Source organism: Ascidiella aspersa, chromosome 5 (genome assembly GCF_963924565.1).
Source record: "Ascidiella aspersa chromosome 5, kaAscAspe10.2, whole genome shotgun sequence".
NCBI classification, from domain to species: Eukaryota; Metazoa; Chordata; class Ascidiacea; order Phlebobranchia; family Ascidiidae; genus Ascidiella; species Ascidiella aspersa.
In genome coordinates, this window is record NC_139451.1 from 29248687 (window position 1) to 29268550 (window position 19864).

Genomic DNA, 19864 nt, shown 5'->3' on the forward strand with positions numbered 1-19864 from the left:
GAATAAAATTTGCAGAGCCTTTTATACAACAATGAGATATATTTCATTATAACTAATATATAAACAATTTGAATTTTAAATCTAGGATATTTCACACTAAATGAAGTCATTGGTATAGTTTTGGGCAAGAATTATAACCAAAAAACTTTGACGCCATGGCCGTTGAATATAATCGGGGCACACCACTACCAAAATCTCCACAAAAAGTACCTTGAAATGCTGTGAACTTACTTAACCATATTTAGAGTGATATATATACACATTTTATTTCGTCATCGGTTCTGCAGATCCACAAATTTTGTGAAGTCTGGCATTTCCCCAATAGTAAAATGGTAAATCATTTAGTGATTTACAATTTTGTTATTAAGTACACAAATGAGATAACCTGTTCATAAATAAAAGTTAACTTTGATAAACGTACCATTACTATGAGCCAGTCTGAAGAGATCTTGCAAATGCATCGCCAAAAATTGGGGTGACCACCGCAGCAAAAGTCAAAAAGGAGCAACCCGCTAGTGTGTAGAGAAAATACAAAAATTGATATAAATATTTAAATTTAAGGGGTGAAAGCTTGGTCTGTTGAAAAATTACTCGTGAGCTAACTTGCCATGCTTTCCACAGTGGCATGATTACATTAAAGTGCTTTCCCATGAAATATCTTTAGCAATAAATGCTTAAGATCTTTGGCATTAAAAACACCAGTGCTGTCATTTGTTGGGAAAAGTGTACGCCTAGTGAATTTTTAATGATGAATAGCCTTTTTTGGCTATGTTTTGCAGTCACCAACAATCCACTATGAAAAGTATGGCTAGTGCACCCGCAATCCTTTTTCAACAGACTAGACTTGTACCCATAGAAAGTGAGTATGCACCTGGCTTTCCCATATGTTATAATAATAACGGGATGCACTTTCAAACCTTAACTGCACCAGGTCACCCGATTTTTTCAGCTGTGTACCTGCAAGATCTCGTCGAGATCTGCCATACTTTACAGACTGGCCAACAGTGGACTTACTGGACTATAAGCATTCGTTACGACAAAATGAACTTAAAATCTAGCCATCAATCTGACCAAAGGTAGCAAGCAGCTGAAAATTTCATTCTGTCACATCTCCAGGAGTAAAGAAGATATCGATCAGAAATTTTACACATTATTTCAAACAACCTAACTTAGCCAGCAATACAACTTTTATCGAAAATATTTAATATTTGTTTCTTTGTAGAATATTACATTTTAGTCCTGCTTCAATGCTGATATAAAGTACATTCAAAAGCAAGTTAAATATTATCGTAGACTATGCTGATTACTGATGCATTTTAAACTTACCCCAATTCAAATGGTAAAATAAAACAAAATTATAAAATCCTTAAGTAAACTTGAGAACTTCAACAGTGGGTAAAATTACTCGGTAGGTTATTTCACTGAAATTAACAGGTATAATAGCGCTACAGCTACGAAAACATGTTTAACCAGTAAACTGCACTGCAGCCAGTTATTATTATGAAACCGGTCAGTTTTCAAAAGTTAAAACAGCTGATGAAATCTCGTGCAAATCGGGGACATTACGTACACAACTCACGTACGGCAAAGTCTCTATAGAAATCACAAGTTGCGCAGCTAACTCGCTTTTGGGTATAGCGACATGGACGCCATCTTGTTTCCCAAATAACAATAGACGCTTATTGCAGAAAAGCAAAAAATCGCAATTTATTAAGGATTTTGCAGAATAAAAAACATTTGGATGAATGGCAATAATTAATACTAGTCAAACTAAACATTTTAGATCAGAATACCTAAAATTTGCGTTATAATGGCCGAAATATACTCGATATCATAGCGTGTCATGTCAGGATCATACTTTGTCGTCCACAATACTTTAGTTAACTATGCAAACAAAAATATCAGTAACTAATGTAAAGTCCTCTTTATGTAAAAGTGTAATGAAAATAAAGTAAACGTTTAATTGTTGCTATTGGTTGTACAAGCATTTAAATTTTAAAGTAACTTTTCCACTTACAGCCTGCATTAAGGAGACATAATACGTTAAAAAAACACTACTGTTGTCCATTGGAATGGACTCTTAATTATTGGTTTGTTAATTTGGTAATAGATAAGAGCTTTGTGTATGTTGAAAGCAAACTTTTATTTTCCATCTTTTTACAGCGGGATTTAAAAATCAATGGATTTACAACTTGATATTAGGTTGATAGAAACAATATTTTTTTATATAAAATTTATCTAAAACTGAAACAATTTTGAAAACTGAATTTATGGACAACATAGGCCTGAAGGTTAATCACACAGTGTCTTCTGTTCCTAGTCAACCTTTGCAGCATATTTTTCTGTCTAACAAGACTTTTATAGTTATTGGCACTTTGAAGTTTAAACTGATGGAACTTGCACAGCACAACACTTCTGTGCAAGGGTGTGGCTAAAGCAAGCATCAAGTAATGGACAAATAGACCCTATCACTAGGAAACATTTTCTCAACCGAGGTCTGAGGGCAATGTTAATTTCTCCTACACCAAGCTGAAGTTTCAATTTTGTGGGTTTACTTTGCCAGCTGTGCTTGTTGTCAACAAAGTCTGTTGCAACTGACTTCATCCCACATCACTTATGTAGGCCTAGTCATTTGGTTTCCCCTTTTTCTGTATGTTTGTGTTGCATTTTGTTTTTATTATTTATTTTGTGCATTGTTTTTATTATCGGAAATTATATGGAATTGATAATAAAACAAACTAAACAAAAATTGTTTTTTTATTTTCCAAGCACATAGTTACAATTCTTAACAGTCTTTGGTAAGTGTTTTTATATTGGCAAGTTTTAATCTTCAACTAAATAAACAAATTATTATAAATAACTACAAAATCACAATAATTACAAAATCACAATAAAGCATATTGTTATAATTTCACGTAAACACATAATTTTATTAAAAAAGGCTCATTTTCAAGAATGTAAACAAACACCAGTATTCAAACTAAAATCAAGGAAGTTTATTTTTTAAATTTACAGTGTAGCTTAAAACCAAACTTGAACATTTTTTTGTTAAATTATAATTTTCTTTAAAAATCCATTGGATGCGGTGAAGATATCTTGCAATTATTATAGAAGGGAGTCCAGGAACAGGAGGATTTTAATTATTATGTTAAAAACAGGGGTATATCACCTGTAAGACAATATGCTAGGTTTCATTTTGAACATATTCAGATATTTAAATATCTCTTTATAGGAACACTACAAAAAAAATTGGCTATTTTAATTTTTAGATTGCATTATTTTTATGATTATGATTGCATTATTTTTATGATTGATTTTCTAACTCATTTAAATAAATTTCTTAGCCGGGTAAATAAACAAAAAAGTACCTATTGGCTATTTGCCTGACACACTCGAGCAAGCATACACTAATTTGTAATTATATATCGATTTACCTACTTAGTAATCCGGGTAAATAGCTTCTTACCTAACAAAATGTCTAAACCTGTATATAGTTGCTACCTTTTCGTTCGAACGCTAATCTAACCAAATTAATGCGATATAACACACAAATGTAATATTTTTCAACGTAATTCGGTGCATTATAAATATACGTTTGTATATTGGGTCGTCAAAATTTACAAAAATGCCGAAAAAAGTGAAAACGATGATTTTCTATTTTGCCCCCATAAGCGCCCATTATAAATTGAGGCAATTTTGGAAACATTAGAGCGCGCATGAATTTGAGTTGCACAACTTGTATTATTTCTATGGACTTTGATGTACGGTATTTTGCAATTTGTGCGATAAATAAGTAATACTTTTAAGGAGACTTTGCCACTTGTGCCTGACTAAGCACACTTTATATAATTCCTTCCTAAGGATCAAATAACATATAGATAAATCCACACCAATGCACGCTGTACACGACTACTATTAAGCAGGGCTGCGGAGTCGGTTAAAAATAACCCAAATCCGACTTCGGCCAAAAAAATAAACTCGAGTCCGACTCCGGTCAAATGTGCGATTTCGTCGAGTTTCGAGTCCGGCCCTGACCCTACAGCCTGTACTCCGCCAGTTTACGTAACTGAAATAACGTAGACATTCAGCAATCCACTTTTAAGTGTGCCGTATAATTCATTTACTCACAATACAGGGTTGAAAAATATTCTACCATATGCTATTTCACCTTTACAATTTCCAGTTGGTGGCACTATCAGTTTTTAAATTTGGCTCTGGGCATGCGCATGTCGGACTCGGGACGTAGTCTTACTCGAGTCCCGAGTCCGACTCCAGCAAAATAAACCGACTCCTAGATTCCCGAGTCCGACTCCGCAGTCCTGCTACTAAGTAGGTAATCCCGCAAAAACACTTAATGGATGCTATTTTAATGTTATCCAAAATCTGTATGCCGCCTTTACGAGAACCCAACGCATTAAAATTGATTCAGGACATAAAAATAGCATGCGTATTTGCATCACATTCTGATGCAGAAATACGTAAGGCTGGTCTTCTTATACATAATCTTTTGTTCGTCCTACCGGAGTTTATTTTATACTTGTATCAATATTCAGCTATTGTTGTGAAATTACAATGATAATAATCAAATCACGTGCATTGTAAGTTGTTTTTTGTCTTTTAAGTATTTGATTTTTTTGTTATTTCTTGCAATATTTAAGAAGTCTTCCATATTTTACACGGCTTTAAACAGAATTAGTTTGTTTTCATCAGTGTTACTTAACCTATAGTTCGCCACTCAAATATAATGTTTACCCTTTCTACTCTTTACAAAATTTAAGGTAAAAAAATTATTTAGTCGAAGAATTTTTTTTATACAGCCTTGCAATATGTATCTTTTATCAAGAATAACAAAATATATGTTTTTTTGCGCTTTGTACGAACTCCTTACGTAATCCATTCGTATGTAAAAAGTATAGCGCTCATCTTCTTTCCTTCCCTTCGAGCGTATACTAAGCTTAACGTTTTGTCAACTGACACCATATAGACGCAATTTTTCGATCTTTAGTTGCATAGCTTTACACCAGTTATTTCGAGAATAGCACGTGGGGATCTCGTCACGAATCTTTTAAGGTATTGTTTAAGATATGTTTATGCTTCCAACAAACCTATAATCCTAGATTCAACGCTGCACGATTATTCCGCCAATGAAACAAATTTCATCTGATGGATCGTGACAGAATTAACGCTGAATTAGACAGCTATATAATTATCTAATTGGCTGCTATTGCGGACGTAGGCCTATACTATCAACAGTATGTATGGTCGATACTTGACACTTCATTTCGATAACAGTCAGCCTACCGGATATTTTGAGCATAAATTATTGCGATCCGATGGGTTACCAAGTAGCCTAACATCATTACTATGGTAAAATGTGCTTTTTTTTAAATGCAAACTGCAATGGTAATGATCTTCAGGGTATTAGGCCGAAAGCTTTTGCTCTTGTTGCTAGGAAGCATGTTTTATGTTTTATTAAAACGCAAATTTCCTCGTAAAATTGTCTTTAAATGTGGAAACCCCTAGATTGGATCACAAAACATTGCTGTAGGCCTAATGCACAAAATTATTTGGTACCAGATCGGCAACGGTACCACCCTTGTATCGGACAAGTACCGATACTCTCATCGGCTTCGATCCGATACCCGATATTATCGGACACCCCCAATCGTTAGGGGATTTACGTATAGACAGTGAAATCGCCAGCAATTTAGTAAGTCGATCGTCGTAAACACTTTAAGATGTAGAAGAATTTACACTTTACCTCGATTTAAAATACCTTTAATAAAAATGCAATATTCGTAATACAATTACAAAACGACTTCACTAGTTACAGGCATAGTTAGCGAACGATACACAAACCCGTCTAAAACGAAGCAAGGTATGAGCGGAGTTAGTAAACGTAGTAATTGACGTGACACAGTCGACAAACGTTACGAGAAAAAACGCAATTGTTTATGTTTGAAGACTATTAGTGCTGTTTGCTACTAGTTTTCAACCTCAATTAACAGTTAAGAAAACTATATTTCGATTTAACTATTATCTAAACAAAACTTTAAATTTATAGTTTTTTACCTTTCACGTATTAATGGCTGTTTTGTTATATAATTAACCTCGAAACCATTTTTTCTTGCTATGCTAGTTTCCCATGTTATTTGTGCTACTCAAGAGAAAGCACACGATATTTTAAAAATCTTGTCTCGCAGTTTAAGCAAGCCTTATTTTCCTTAACTCATACACGTTCGTTACTATGTCAGTTTGACAACTTTTGAAGCACTTTGTGTAAGCCAATCATGTCTCGATTATAAACTTTTCGTGTCCAGCATCTAATACATCTGCAACAACAGAAAACACTAATTTTGTACAGCTAATAATGACTATTATTAGAAGAAATTGAACAGTATAATTATTCTTTAGAGGTAAATCTTTCGATAAGTCACTTAACCGAATTGTGCAATGGCCGTAGCAAAGCTTTGTTTACATTATTTACATGTACGGGAATACGCCATAAAAGTCGCACATGACAATCCTATACAGTAAAGTACCATATCACATAGAAACATCTCTACAAAACCAAATAAAACTTATAGATATCAAAATGATCTACAAAGAGGCAATTTGAACAAATTGTAGACCCTATGGAATATAGACTATAAGTTAACATTGGGCAACTGATTTCCATGTAACTGCATGAACAATAATAATGTCAGGTCGTCCCCGGGCTATACGAATTTTAGCAATTAGGTGAATACCTTTCGTTTCTTTGATTTTTGTAGTTTGTGCCCATTTCTGTTCCTCGCCCGAAGAGAACAATAAAAACAGAAGAGCACCAAAAACGTTGATAGCAGCACTCATCCCAAACACGGTTTGCCATTGACTAATCGAATCCTGGAAAAAAAAAACGAAAGTTAAAACACGCCGTAAGTTACCGCAAATGTTTAAGAAAAAAACAAAAGGAACAGAGCAAATCTCCCAACTTAAGAAACACACACAACTAACTAGAGAAAATACAAACCCCCAAAATGTAGAATTTTGAACCATTCTGAAAGAAAGGTATTGGAAATTTAATCGACAATCTAAAAACAAGGTTATATATGCAAATCTATGGACTGCGCCCTCAAACAGATTGTTCTCTTATAATGGCCCAATCCAACTAAAGACCCTCCCCTTAGAATTGGGAATAAGAGTTCAAAAACATTTTCCTGATCGCTCATAATTCCGTGCAATGTTTCGCCCAAATGAAACAAACTATAAATGAAATTGTTTTTAGGTGTAGAAAAAAATGAACTAAAAAGTCTAGTTTTAGTCATTTGTATGCAGTTCATTTCAGGTGGCTGACTATAATTATATAACAGTTGCACCTCAAGTCAATGAATTTATTTAATCTAAACAACCCTTGTATTATACAGTTCTTCTGTGTTTTGCCGAGTTTATACGATGTACAGTCTATGCCAGACGTGGGCAACATACGACCCGCCAAGCAGTTTAATCCGGCCCGCGGCTTATTTTCAATAAAATACATAGGCTAAGCGAAAACCAGGGCAAGTTGACCGATCTTGTCAAGACCCCGCCAAATTCGATTTTTAGCCTGTTTAAATGCTAAAACGGAAATTGTTTTCGCGCTCTGCGCGAATCTCTTCTGTCTTTCTCTTATGTTACACACTATTTTTTGGCAACTTCACAGACAAATAGCGTCCTTTGCTCAGTGGCACTCTCTCCAACGAAAGTTTAACAAACTTAGCCTAATATTTAAAATATATATAAATATTAGGCTAAGTTTGTTAAACTTTGTAACACATCGGTAACTTAAAGTTTTAAAAAAGAAGAAAAAACATAAAGGTTTTTCGTAAGAAATTTTCACGTATTTTAATCTTAAGTTTTGGTTCAACGCGCTCCACAACTTAATAAATGTTAATATATCAACCAATGTACGTTTTTAGTCGGTGCTCAATGCATCACGTACCCTCTAAATCTAAATTCTAAAAAAAAAACCCTCTAAATCTAAAAAGACGTTTTGTAACCTTCTTAAAATTGCACATTTTCGCACAACTCTAAACGTAATAACAAATTGGTTGATTATTTGTTTTACACCGTCAGAGTATGACGTCATATTGTATGTATTTTAGATCCTATATTTGACCCGGCCCGCCACAATATTTTAGGTTTCTCATGCGGCCCGCGGCTAAAAACAATTGCCTACCCCTGGTCTTGCTGTTATACAGTAAACTATGATAGAGTAATATAACACGTTTTGCGCTGACGAAAGGTCCTTTCGCTCTCCATGTGTTATTCTTTATGTTACCTTGTTTTTTAACGTTTGCAAAGAAGCACAAAAACAAATTGAATCTGAATCTGAAATCGAGTATGATCGCACCCTAGCCTACGTCACCAGTACTTACGTCATCCTGAAGAATCAGGCCAGCAGACAGTGGCGCTAGAAATCCGGGGATCACGGCGAATGCGTTAGAAATACCGAATACGATCCCGGCGTACCGCGGAGCAACGTCTATCGCGTTAGCTCGGTTCCCGCTCCCTATAAGAATAAAATACAATTCAAACAGGGGAAAGATCCTACAGGGAAGACGCAAAGCCATGACTAGGGACGTATAAATCTTGACATATAATTCCGATATCCGATATCCGATATTTTAATAAAACGTATCGCGTTACGATCCGATAACTAACTGTATAATTACTATGCACACACATTGGCGCCCCTACGGGTGGGGGGAGTAGGCTATTATTTTTTAGTAGGCTATTATTTTTTATACAGTAAGTTTAATATGTTTTACTTATAAAGGATATGTAATAATATTGATTTGTATATACATCTCTACTGAAGATAATATGTAGGCCTACGTATTAATATCATAGGCACTGAAGTCAAATTATGTAAAAATATTAATATTGCTCTCTAGCGCAGCTGTGTGTTAAAATGTAGTGTATTCGAACGCGATATTTATGGAAGCTCTTGGGTTCAGTCAAGATACAACCACATTTTTTTTTCCAGAGTTGGATCAATTGTAATTGATGTAATTATGTAATTGAGGCATTTTCATCTTCTGTGTAATTCTATTGATTTTTACTAAAATTTTGACTCAATACAATGATATTGAGAAAATGGACGTTACAATAATGTTTCGCGTTGTTTATTTTCTTTAGGAAGCGATGAGACATAAAATGTTTTTCCTATTTCAGCAGCAATAGAAAATTGTAATTGCAATTGATATAATTAATTAGAGTTTTTATGTAATTGCAATTGTAATGTAATTGGCCAACTCTGGCGTCTATTCTGTAAAATTTGAATCACTTTTGAATCGCTACCTGTGAAAGCAAAGAAGCCTTGGGCCAGGGTGAAGCAAGCCACAGCTGCCATTGTATCGCACCCGACGTAACCGGCCAACACTATAAACATGGCAGGCAGGAACATCCCCAGCGCCGTGTTGACCTTGCGCGCGACCTTGGTTGACGTCACACCTCGGTTACGTAGAAGGTCGGTGACGTAACCGGCCCCCATCACCATCGCGCCTTCGAGGACAAACGGAAGGGCGGAAAGAAATCCGCTCTGAATTAACGGTAATGCTGTTTAGTTTTATTCGCCAATACAAATATTCTTTTGCAAAATTTAAACACGCTCTCCAAAAAAAAAATGATTCTCGTGTTCATGACCTGTGTAGGACGAATATTTGTATGTCTGATACTTTTAATATATATAAGCCTGATAGAATATATGTATGCAATACGTCCCCACTATAGTAAAAAAAAATTAATATTTGTAAATGAAATGTGTCAGAAAGATGTAAAATATGTTGTTGAGCTACGGTTATAGCAACGCTAAGAAGTTAGGTAACCTTTAGTTGGTTATAATTTATTTTCTGATAAATTTAACTTCCTATATATTTAAAAAAGTTACTTTGAATTATATTTGAATAAGGTGAATAAGGTAAAAAAAATATAGGAGGACAAATATATTTATAAGCTAAAGACTAAACTTTTAAAATAACAAAAATGCCACCAAAAAAGCCAAGTTCCAATATTGGAGGGATTTTAACTGCTAAGGTGGATGGATTGATGGCACAAGTCAAAAGCAACAAATATGAGGTCAAAGAAAAACTCAATTTTGTAAAAGCTGAGCTGCAGGCTATTAAAAAGAGTCAAGCATTTTTGTCAAACAAATATGATGTAATTGAAAAAAACTTATTAGTACAGAAGAAGAACTAAAAACAATTAAAAAAGAAAACTCATATTTACAAAAAGAAATACAATATATAAAACAAGAGGTGACAACATGCAAACACGATATCAACGCGCGGAGCAATATGGCAGCAGGGACTGTCTGGAAATCAAGGGAGTTGCACCCGCACCAAATGAGTGCACTGATGACATTGTTATAGCTGTGGCAAAGCAGGTTTGAGTTTCTGTGAGGAAATGTGACATCAGCATTTCCCATAGGCTTGGATCCTTCAAAGATGAAAAAGGTGCAGATCGGCCAGTTATATTTATTAATGAAAGTCTCACAAAATCTAACAAAAAAATATTTCACCACTGCTTGCTCTATAAAAGACAACATGGGTATAAATACCCGTGGACAAAAAATGGAGCGACTCTTCTCAAAAAAATCAAACATCCCCAACCATCGCTATCCGCACACAAGAACACATGAAGAGCAACAACATTCCCATCACCACCGTTACATCATGATATTGAAAAGTTCTTTGTCTTTCAAAATCAAATTTAGTATGTATACATTTTTAACACATTTGTCATTTATGCACTTCTTTATATGCAGTTTTTTTTGCATGCATATATTGTATTTCTATTGCAACCTTTCTGCAAAAAATACATTTATAACATGCAATGTGCAAAAGCAAAACACCCAAACTATGACAAATATTAAGGATGCAAAATATTTTTCCATGGATGAATTTAGGACATTTACCAGGACCACGACCAGCAATTCATTTCAATGTTAAGAAGTCTGTCATGTAATCTTCACATACTAGAAGAGTTTTTATTCACAAGTTTTGTGAAGCCAGATATTATTGCTATATCTGAAACCAAATTGCATGTTAACTCAATCAAGTTACAGTGGCATTACATGTGGGGTTCCACAAGGCTCCACCCTTGGCCCTATTATTTTTGATATACATCAATGATCTGCCAGCTGCATCAAGGTTTGAAACTCGTCTATTTGCAGATGATACTTGTCTGTGGATGTCTGACCACACTTTTGCTAAACTCCAGCTGTCTATCAATAAAGAATAAAAAAGGTTGATGATCATTGGATGAGAGCAAATCAATTGTCGCTTAACCTTAAAAAAACCAAACATATGGTATTTTCAAACAACAAAATTGCTTTGAGAACACAATTAAAAATAACAATAAATGGGACAGAACTTGAACAAACTAAATCCATTAAATATCTTGGTGTTATCCTTTTGAAAAAGTGTCTTGGGTTCCTCATTTAAAATTCCTCAGTGGCAAACTCGTCAAAGCAGCAGGAGTACTTGCCAAATTAAAGCACTATGTAAATTCAGACATACTTAAAAATGTCTACCACACATTAGTTCAACCACACCTACTTTATGGCTTGATTTCATGAGGTTTTCCAAATAAAACAAATTTACAGCAGATAGTCGTGCTACAAAAGAGAATCATAAAAATAATAACCAATAGCCCTTACCAGTGTTCAACAAATAAATTATACAGGCAAACAAACATTTTAAGAATACATGAAATACATGATATAAAACTGGCAAAGTTTATGCACCAATTTGAAAGTAAAAATTTACCTAGGGTCTTTGATGAATTTTTCACTCGTCTGACAGATATCCACAAATATGGTACAAGAAAAGCCCTTAAGCAAAAATACTATGTTCCTCGCATCTCCACAACACGTGGCCAACTATCTTCAAGATAAAAATGTGTACAAGTGTGGGATAGTATACCGCATACAATTGCAACCCAAAGTAGGTTTGTTTTTAAACGTGAATTGAAACTTACATACCTGGACAACTACTGAACGTCATATGTAAATTGCTAAACCAGCATCCAGTTGTTGTTGTTTTTGTTTTGTTTAACTGACACCACGTGGTCCGTTGTTTTTGCTGCGCAGGGTGTTTTGCCTTTGTTTTATCTCAAATCTCCGTTTGATTACTCAATTACTGTCGAGTGGTCGCCGTCGGGCGATATTCAACGCATGGTTATTTCGGTAATTTCACAACGCCTCGTTTAAACTGATGTTGTTGTTTTTTAAATAATATATTTTCAGTTTATGACATGTATGTATTATTTATTGCTATGTGCGTAGCTGTGTTTATTTTTCTTAGTTTTTTGCAAAAGTCGTAATTATGTTGATATGATTATTTCCTCGCAACTTTTTTTTCTTCGCCAATTCAAACTTATATATTGCTAAAATTGAAAGGGTCGGTCTCTTTGTATAACCACTTGTGGTTCAAGGCTGATCCTTCCCCGAATCCGGTAACGTTATTTACTTTTCTGTTTGCATGTGCATTGTATTGTATTAAGCGTGGATGGGGAGAAAAATAAAACTTGAAACTTGAAAAAGGGAAAATATCAAATAAAAGTTGACATAGGATCGCTTCTAATTGATTAGCAGACCAAAGGTCATATATACAAACAGTAAAAAAATTATTTTCAGTTAAATAAAAGCATTCGTGCCTTTATACCCTAACAACCCTTCAGTTCATTTAAAAAAATACCTTTACCAAAAAGGGGGTATTTTCTCTCTAAAGCGAAAGCGTGATTTTGATTATATATATCTATTAAAATACCTCATACGTTTCAGAGGTGCCCGCAGAAAAATTTCCTGAGGGGGTGGGGGGCTATATTAATATTTTCACCGAATTTAACTTCAGTATCTATGATATTCATATGTAAGATGATTTTATATTAGTAGAAAATTTATATCCAAATTAATATTATTTCATACCCATCTTAAGTAATATATATTACACTTATAAACGTTAATATTAATCGCATTTTTAAATTCCAGAGGGGGTCAAGTGCCCCCACTTGGTCCACCGTGGAGGCGCCAAGCATACATCTAATCCGTAAAATTTACCGCTGCTAGGTCGAATTTCAGCACGGTGAACATGTAAGTGGGAAGCATGCTGAGCAGAGTGTAGTAAGTCCAATTGGCAGCAAAGTGGCTTGCGTAGATCACGAGCAGAGGAGCCGAGGTAAAGAAGTTCTTCCAGGGAACTTCCAAAGCTTCCTGAAGAGATTCGGTTTAGTCATACTTTCAATTTTAAAGCGAACTAATCTATGGAGCAAAATGGCTGTAGTAAGACGTAGGAAGGATATCAAAGACTATACAATAGCGGGTATCATTTTGAACGTTTTCAATATATCTTTATTTATTTCAAAATGGTGGAAATAAATATAGAGTTATTCGAAACGTTCAAAATGATACCTGTTCTTTGATAATTTTATTACGTTCAGCTAATCTGCTTTGACTTATAATCCAAAGTTTAAAGCTATAGTTGTTGGAGCAAGTTTTTTCGTACATTTTTGGACTGTAAGAAAATCAAGTAAATATGTGAGAAATGGTTTCCTTTAAAGTGACACAGCGACCCTAAGAACAACTGTGTGGTACACGGCCAGAAAGTGCTTAAAATCACTGGTTTATATACTATATGCAATATGTATATTATTCAAGAGGAATAAGTGTTTTCGTATTCTGCAAAAATACACACAACTTTACTTTTGCACTGTGATTGGTGCCTGCGTTACTTCGCATTATGTACTCTCTCTCTTTCTTGGATATCCTTGGATGATGTTCCGGCGATTCGTAAGCGAAAATTAACCACAAAATGGTGCAGAGCGTCAACGACGAACCTAAAGGTTTAAGAGTTATGGGTCGCTACTATGTGCACGAGTTCAATGCCTCCCCAGCAGAACTGTATTTATTGCTAACTTTAACTACCTAAATGCAAATGGTTTTGCAAAACTTCTTCGATGTTATAATATGTTTTGCACGTGACAGGTTTCATGCAGCTCTTATTGCGAGATTCTTCAGTTAACATAAACCTACCAAAGTTTGATATTTTATTTGTATAGTTCAAAAACACTCTTAAGAATAAAGTTAGGGCAAGCAAAGTACACAGTGCAAAATAAGCGTGTTTCTTAGAAATAAGCACACTAGTATTTTTAAGACATTAAACTAAAAAACGCAAACATCTTAGAAATAATTTTTTTTTTGCGCGAATTGATACAAGGTTTTCTATTGAAAGTAGTATCTTTCCAACTAAATTTTAACAACAAAAAACAAGGTGTGTGGTGTTCTTAAGGTTATTGCATTTAACGTCATGTTTTGACGTTTCTTTGCCTAACACTCGTGTTGGTTTAATTTATTTAAAAGGAAAAACGCAATACAAACAAGTTTATCTCTTAGACACAGTACTAAAAATTAATCTCAAAATGAGCACGGAATGGTAACCCTGCCTGTAGGACCCATCAAGACTTACCTGTAACGTAGAACACGGCTTCCCAGCCCAAATATTCAGCAATGGCTCCTGTGGCAAAGACGGTGACGCAGGCGCCGAAGGTCATTCCGGCGTAGACCACCGCCAGGAGGGTGCTGCGTTCCGACGCCGGTGCCCAAACCCCCCATGACCCCAGTAGGGAGGGTAATATTAACGCCTGGAGATTAAACCAGGGATTTAGAAGTGTACAAAAAGCTTATGAAGCACTTATCCATTTAGCCATAGTTTACTCAGCGATTAAACGTCATCTTCAAATGATAAAAAGTGCGGGGCAAAAATAACGTTTTCAAAAAGATTATTCAAAGCAAATAAATAAAAAAACAATGATAAAATCGTTTTTTTAAAGCGAAGCAAAGCAAACTCCAAAGGGCGACTGAACTCCTATCACTAAAACTATTGCAATTATCGGGTTTTATTTTGTATTTTTCATCTTGAAAACCGTGTTACATTGTGCTTTTCATTTATTGCTGCTATAAATTTTTGTTCGCCCAGTTCCAATTTCATTGCCCTGATGACGATTTTAGGTTATCGCAGCATCGGTTCAATAAAAAAAAATGCCGAAAGAACAATTTTATATTTCATACAATGTCCGGCATCCACATTAAAACAAATTGGCACGTAACCAAATAGCACCTGAATAAGCCCACTCAGGACCCGAACGACCCCAAGCCAGTGGAATCCAGCGTAGGCTGCCGACGGAGTTAAGAACGTAAGGAACGAAGATGTTGCTAGGGACACGCCCACTGCCTTGGCGAATCCGAAGCGATGACCGAGCCACGCCCCCGGAAGGTTGGCGGGAGCATAGCCGTAGAAGTAAAAGCCTAAGGCGGTGCCTTGACGTGAACGATTCCAGTTGAAAACTCCATTCTTTAAAAATAACAAGCCTTTAAAACTTGGGAGTTTTATGTGCACACTTTGGTTAAACTAATATGTTATTTTGGTTCTAGGCTCAACTTTTTTGGAATGATCTTTGCGTTACAGAGGAGACTATTCTAGTCACTAGCGTTAGGAGCACAAGTCTTCATAAGCTTGAAAAAGTCTTCACAATGAGCAAGTGTTCATAATCTTAATTCATTAGTGTATCTACTGTGTCTTTCTAAAGTGCAACTTAAAGACTTTGTTTTGCAAATGAAAAAAGCGTAATTTTGACCTGTGATTTCACATATGTATACATTTTCAAGTAAAAATCACTTTTGACGACAGTTTGTTTCGCTTCTGTTGGTAGACCCAAAAGCAATAAATAAAGGAAGATTTTCGTACGTTGTGCAAAGTTGGTGTGTGTGGTTTCAGTTTCGTCTATTGCAACATTATAGATGACCGCGTGTAGCGTTATTTTAGGCATACCAGTGTTGTAAAAAGTCATTTTAAAAAGACTTAAGTCACAGTTAAGTCATTTGTGAAAAAACTCTTAAGTCCAATTCAAGTCATTTTTTAAAGAACTTTAGTCCAAGCCAAGTCATTTTGAATAAACGACACGTCAAGTCCAAGTAAAGTCATAAATAGAGCAAGTCAATTTCAAGTCGAGTCCTTTAGTAACTCACAAAAAAAGTAAGACAAAATGAAATGCTTAATGAAACATTTCATTTTAACCCAAGTTTTTAGTCCAAAATACTTAGGTCAATTCAAGTCATTTTGTCCAAAAGCAGTCAAGTCATTACAATACTGGGCATACTTTGTGCCCAACCGAGGTCATGCTGTGAACGGCCGGTTGTGTCGCCCCAAAATGTCAATCTACTTCCTAATGCATTTGCCAATTGTACTGGTCTAGACCTGATTGTATTTTTAGCGCGTATGTTAAGAAAAATTAATTATCGGTAATATGCACGCGTATCAAGCTGTGCCGTTATTGGGATCGTTCGTTTCCAGTTCAAATTAATTAATCCATCGCAAGGAACGTGTAAGTACTAATTAAATATTGTTTGATCCTCGTAATAAATAATGGACTCTTAGTGGAAAATCCACCATTGAAAGGGAATATATTGCACTGAATATGTGATATTTTAAATCACCTCGACCCTTGCAAGATAAATGTCGACCTCAACTCCTGATGAGTAACAACAGAATACTCAAGCAAAGCTAGCAACTCAGGTGATACACATATTTATAAATAAATATAATAATATTTTACCATTTATAAATAGTGTTTTACCTGCATTAGTCTACTAGATTTGGTCCTGTTGGAAGACCTGCGCGAACTTGGCGCGCTGGAATAGGTTTTGGGCAATATCTGAAGGGACTATTCTTTATTTCGGCAGGGTTCTGAACGCAAAAAACGGCCACTGACTTATAACTCAAAATGTAAGCGTGTTTACCGTGCTGTTCTTTTCTGGCAATGTTGAAGACCTCTCAGGACAGTTGTTCACTGAATTTGCAGAGACGTTGCTGTTCCAACTGCTGTCCTCTGATGCGTGACGCGTTTCGCTGCTGCTGTTCACCATGGCAACGATAGCCACGCTCATGTTAGTTGAGGTGGCGATTAGGTTAAAGGTCACAAGAAAGCTGAGTGCGGCAAGAACGAAGCGTGCCTTTGGGTCGCAACCTGGCAATGTTGAGGATTTTCGTTTTGGCGAAGGCATCTTGGACCTGAGTGTGAAATTACGGACTGATTTTATTCAGTGTATGCATTGGCCGCATGTGGATTTAATAAAAGATTGGTTAGATTATCGGCTTTGATTATTTTTGTGATTTAAACCATGGAATGATTCGTTGTATAGAAAATTTTCGTTGCCGCTCTGTTCTGTTCCGTTGTTGTACTTTTTGTTTCTGGGTTGTCGTACCTCTGATTGTTTTTTTGTATTCTATTACAATTGTGCCATTTGCAATCTGTCCACCTTCTGTCTCTTCTGTTGCACTGCTGCCCTTTGTTAGTTCTAAATTTGTTTATTGTTTGTACCTGTTTTGTTATTTCACATTTTACAAGTGCTGATCACTGATGTCGTGGTCTCCATTGCGGCCGAAATTGTGTTTTTATTGTCTTTAAATTGGTTATCCAATTAATTATCTATTCTCTTAAACGTACACCTGCACTGCCTATGTATTCTCATGATATTGCGATCCGGGAGCGGCTGACTTTGATAACCTAACGGTCTTTGCTGCTCCCTGGGAACCTGCTTCCCAAACAACAAACTTATCTATCTATATATTTATTAAGTTTTGGACGGGACCTCTTTACCATTGATTCTAGGAGGGCTATTAACAATCGATACAAAAAGTTTTCTAATTTTTGTTTTTTTCGCAACAAAAAATGCTTTTTTATAATAACAATAAAGAATATATTATGTTTAGGCCTACATATAATATGCAGTAGGACTCCAGAAGGGCTTGATCACAGAATACATCATATATATATATATATATATATAATATATGTTTCAATTGTTGTTTAATACATCTTTATATCATAATTTGTTTAAAAGAAACATTCCATATTGTTTATCAGTGTTCAATGTAGTAATAGAAATAAAGTCGAATATGATATAGGTTTTAGTTAATTTTTCGGTAATTTAATAGTATTTAAGTTATTTTTCTGTTTAATAAGGCCGAAACAAAACAATTGCCTGTTTTTTATAAACAATTTAATATCTTTATTTGGAAGAACAATTTGCTATCTATACCTTTATCTAGGAGAATTTAGAGATCAGCCGTTGTTCGTTCATCAGATTTTTTTAAGTTGGAGCGCAGGGGCTGTTGGAAGTAGTTCTCAAACTTATACTTGAAGAAAAACGTTTTTCAACTGGTTTGCTTCATATTAGTTAGGCCTTAAAAGAAAACACGTAGTCAAATAGGATTTCCCATTTTTAACAAAAACAAATTGGTTGCCTAACTTGCGTTTTTAACATCTAGCAACTAGGCACGAGACCGATCTCGATTTTGGCTATTTCAACTACGTAAAAGCAAATCTTTCTATGCCTTGTGCAAATGTTGTTCCTGCATAGAGTGTAACAGTCATTTTAATAATTTTCTTAAAAGTATAAGTAAAACAGTTTTGTGGAAAACAGTGCGCTGTATTGCTTAACCCGTGACCGAAAAACTTACAATAGTTTGGCATATTTTACCTTCTCAATGCAGACAGTATGAGTTAGTTGTACTGCACTTGTATTGGCACCGATATAATCTGACAGAAGGACGTTCCTGCAAAATTTCACACTTAAAATCAGGGCGGAGAAGTCTGCAATACTTTGAAACTGTTAACGTGGCAAACTTTAAATTGTAAAATTGCGATAGCATATAGATCTTACATGACACACTTCCACAACGATGTATTTACTACATCTTGCTGACTTTTAACCTGTTTCCAAATATTTAATTTTTGCTACTTTGAAAATATAAAGTTCAGCACATGCCAATCTGTATTTGTTACCAAAACAAAAACAGACATTCAAAACCGTAGCTTACGTGGTACAAAACGAAAACAAGTATTGCACCTAAATAATTAGGTCAAATTCATCCAAATGTGGTTTCTTACAGTATGATAAACGTTAAAAATGCATGGGCATTCTAACAAAGTATGGTACATCAAAGCTACCGATAAATCCCAACACGCAAAACTGTTCAACAAAACCTATACGGATCACTTTTCTACTGACATACAATTTTTATTTTTCCTTTTTTAGTATACTATGCCTGGCAGCAACATCGTACAGCCAATATTAAAGCTTTAGTTTAAAATAAACCAGTAATCTACTTGAATTTTCTTCGACAACTGATTTCGCAGAAACCGACGACGCCATTTTGGCTATTATTTTCTCGACAAATGACTCATATAACCTGCAAAACATATAAGACGTGCAACGAAGCAGGAAAATAAGGGCAAAGCAGGAAATATCTTTTGTTTTGTTTTTGCGCTAACGCTAAAAGGCAGAAAGCTTATAGCTGAACGCGAAAACACATATACATTTTATAGTTGGGTTAGAACGCTGAACCTTTGTTTCAAGTTTAAAAGCCAAACAAGGCAAAAATGCACTGACTCTTAGTGCTGATTCGTTAGTGAAAAACACGCATTTTTTATTTGTGACTAGAATAATGCCTCATGTAGGCCACCTTTATAACGTTATGTTAGTAAAACTACATTAACGCAAAGCAAACTTAATATATAATACCGGTATATCGTTTATGACGTAATTAGTGCATGACAATTGAAGGTGTGGCATGCCGGTGATCGACTGTTGTGGTACTGCTCATGAAGGGTAAAAAACAAAATATTAAGAGTAAAATATTTATAAATATTGGGGGCTATGGCCCCGGATGCACCCTGGCTATGCCCCTGTGCGATGAGACACAAGAAACATTTTGTTTTTAAGTGGTTAAAATAGGTAAAAATACAGTTTGGGAAGGGGGGTCATTCGCACGTGCACCTTGGA

The 19864-nt window shown here is 35.2% G+C and overlaps 1 protein-coding gene across 1 annotated transcript; it reads right to left on the minus strand.

Annotated features, from left to right (window-relative positions):
* Positions 1-6288: 6288 nt before the first annotated feature.
* On the minus strand, positions 6289-19591 carry LOC146145823 (sialin-like). Its single transcript, XM_083390691.1, has 11 exons — positions 18560-19591; positions 18119-18262; positions 16817-17091; positions 15138-15371; positions 14487-14661; positions 13724-13857; positions 13082-13234; positions 9322-9562; positions 8397-8530; positions 6750-6885; positions 6289-6332 (listed from the first exon to the last, which is right to left on the minus strand). Exons 3-11 carry the CDS (start codon positions 17078-17080, stop codon positions 6289-6291), a joined length of 1515 nt encoding a protein of 504 aa, XP_083246817.1. The 5' UTR covers positions 17081-17091; positions 18119-18262; positions 18560-19591.
* Between the last annotated feature and the right edge of the window lie 273 nt (positions 19592-19864).

Coding starts and splice junctions, on each gene's coding strand:
- LOC146145823 (XM_083390691.1), bottom strand. CDS start 17,080: ATGCCTTCGCCAAAACGAAAATCCTCAACATTGCCAGGTTGCGACCCA. Junction 13,858..14,486: donor AGCCGTGTTCTACGTTACAG/GTAAGTCTTGAT, acceptor TTAAACCTTTAG/GTTCGTCGTTGACGCTCTGC. Junction 8,531..9,321: donor AGGCTTCTTTGCTTTCACAG/GTAGCGATTCAA, acceptor TTATTCTTATAG/GGAGCGGGAACCGAGCTAAC.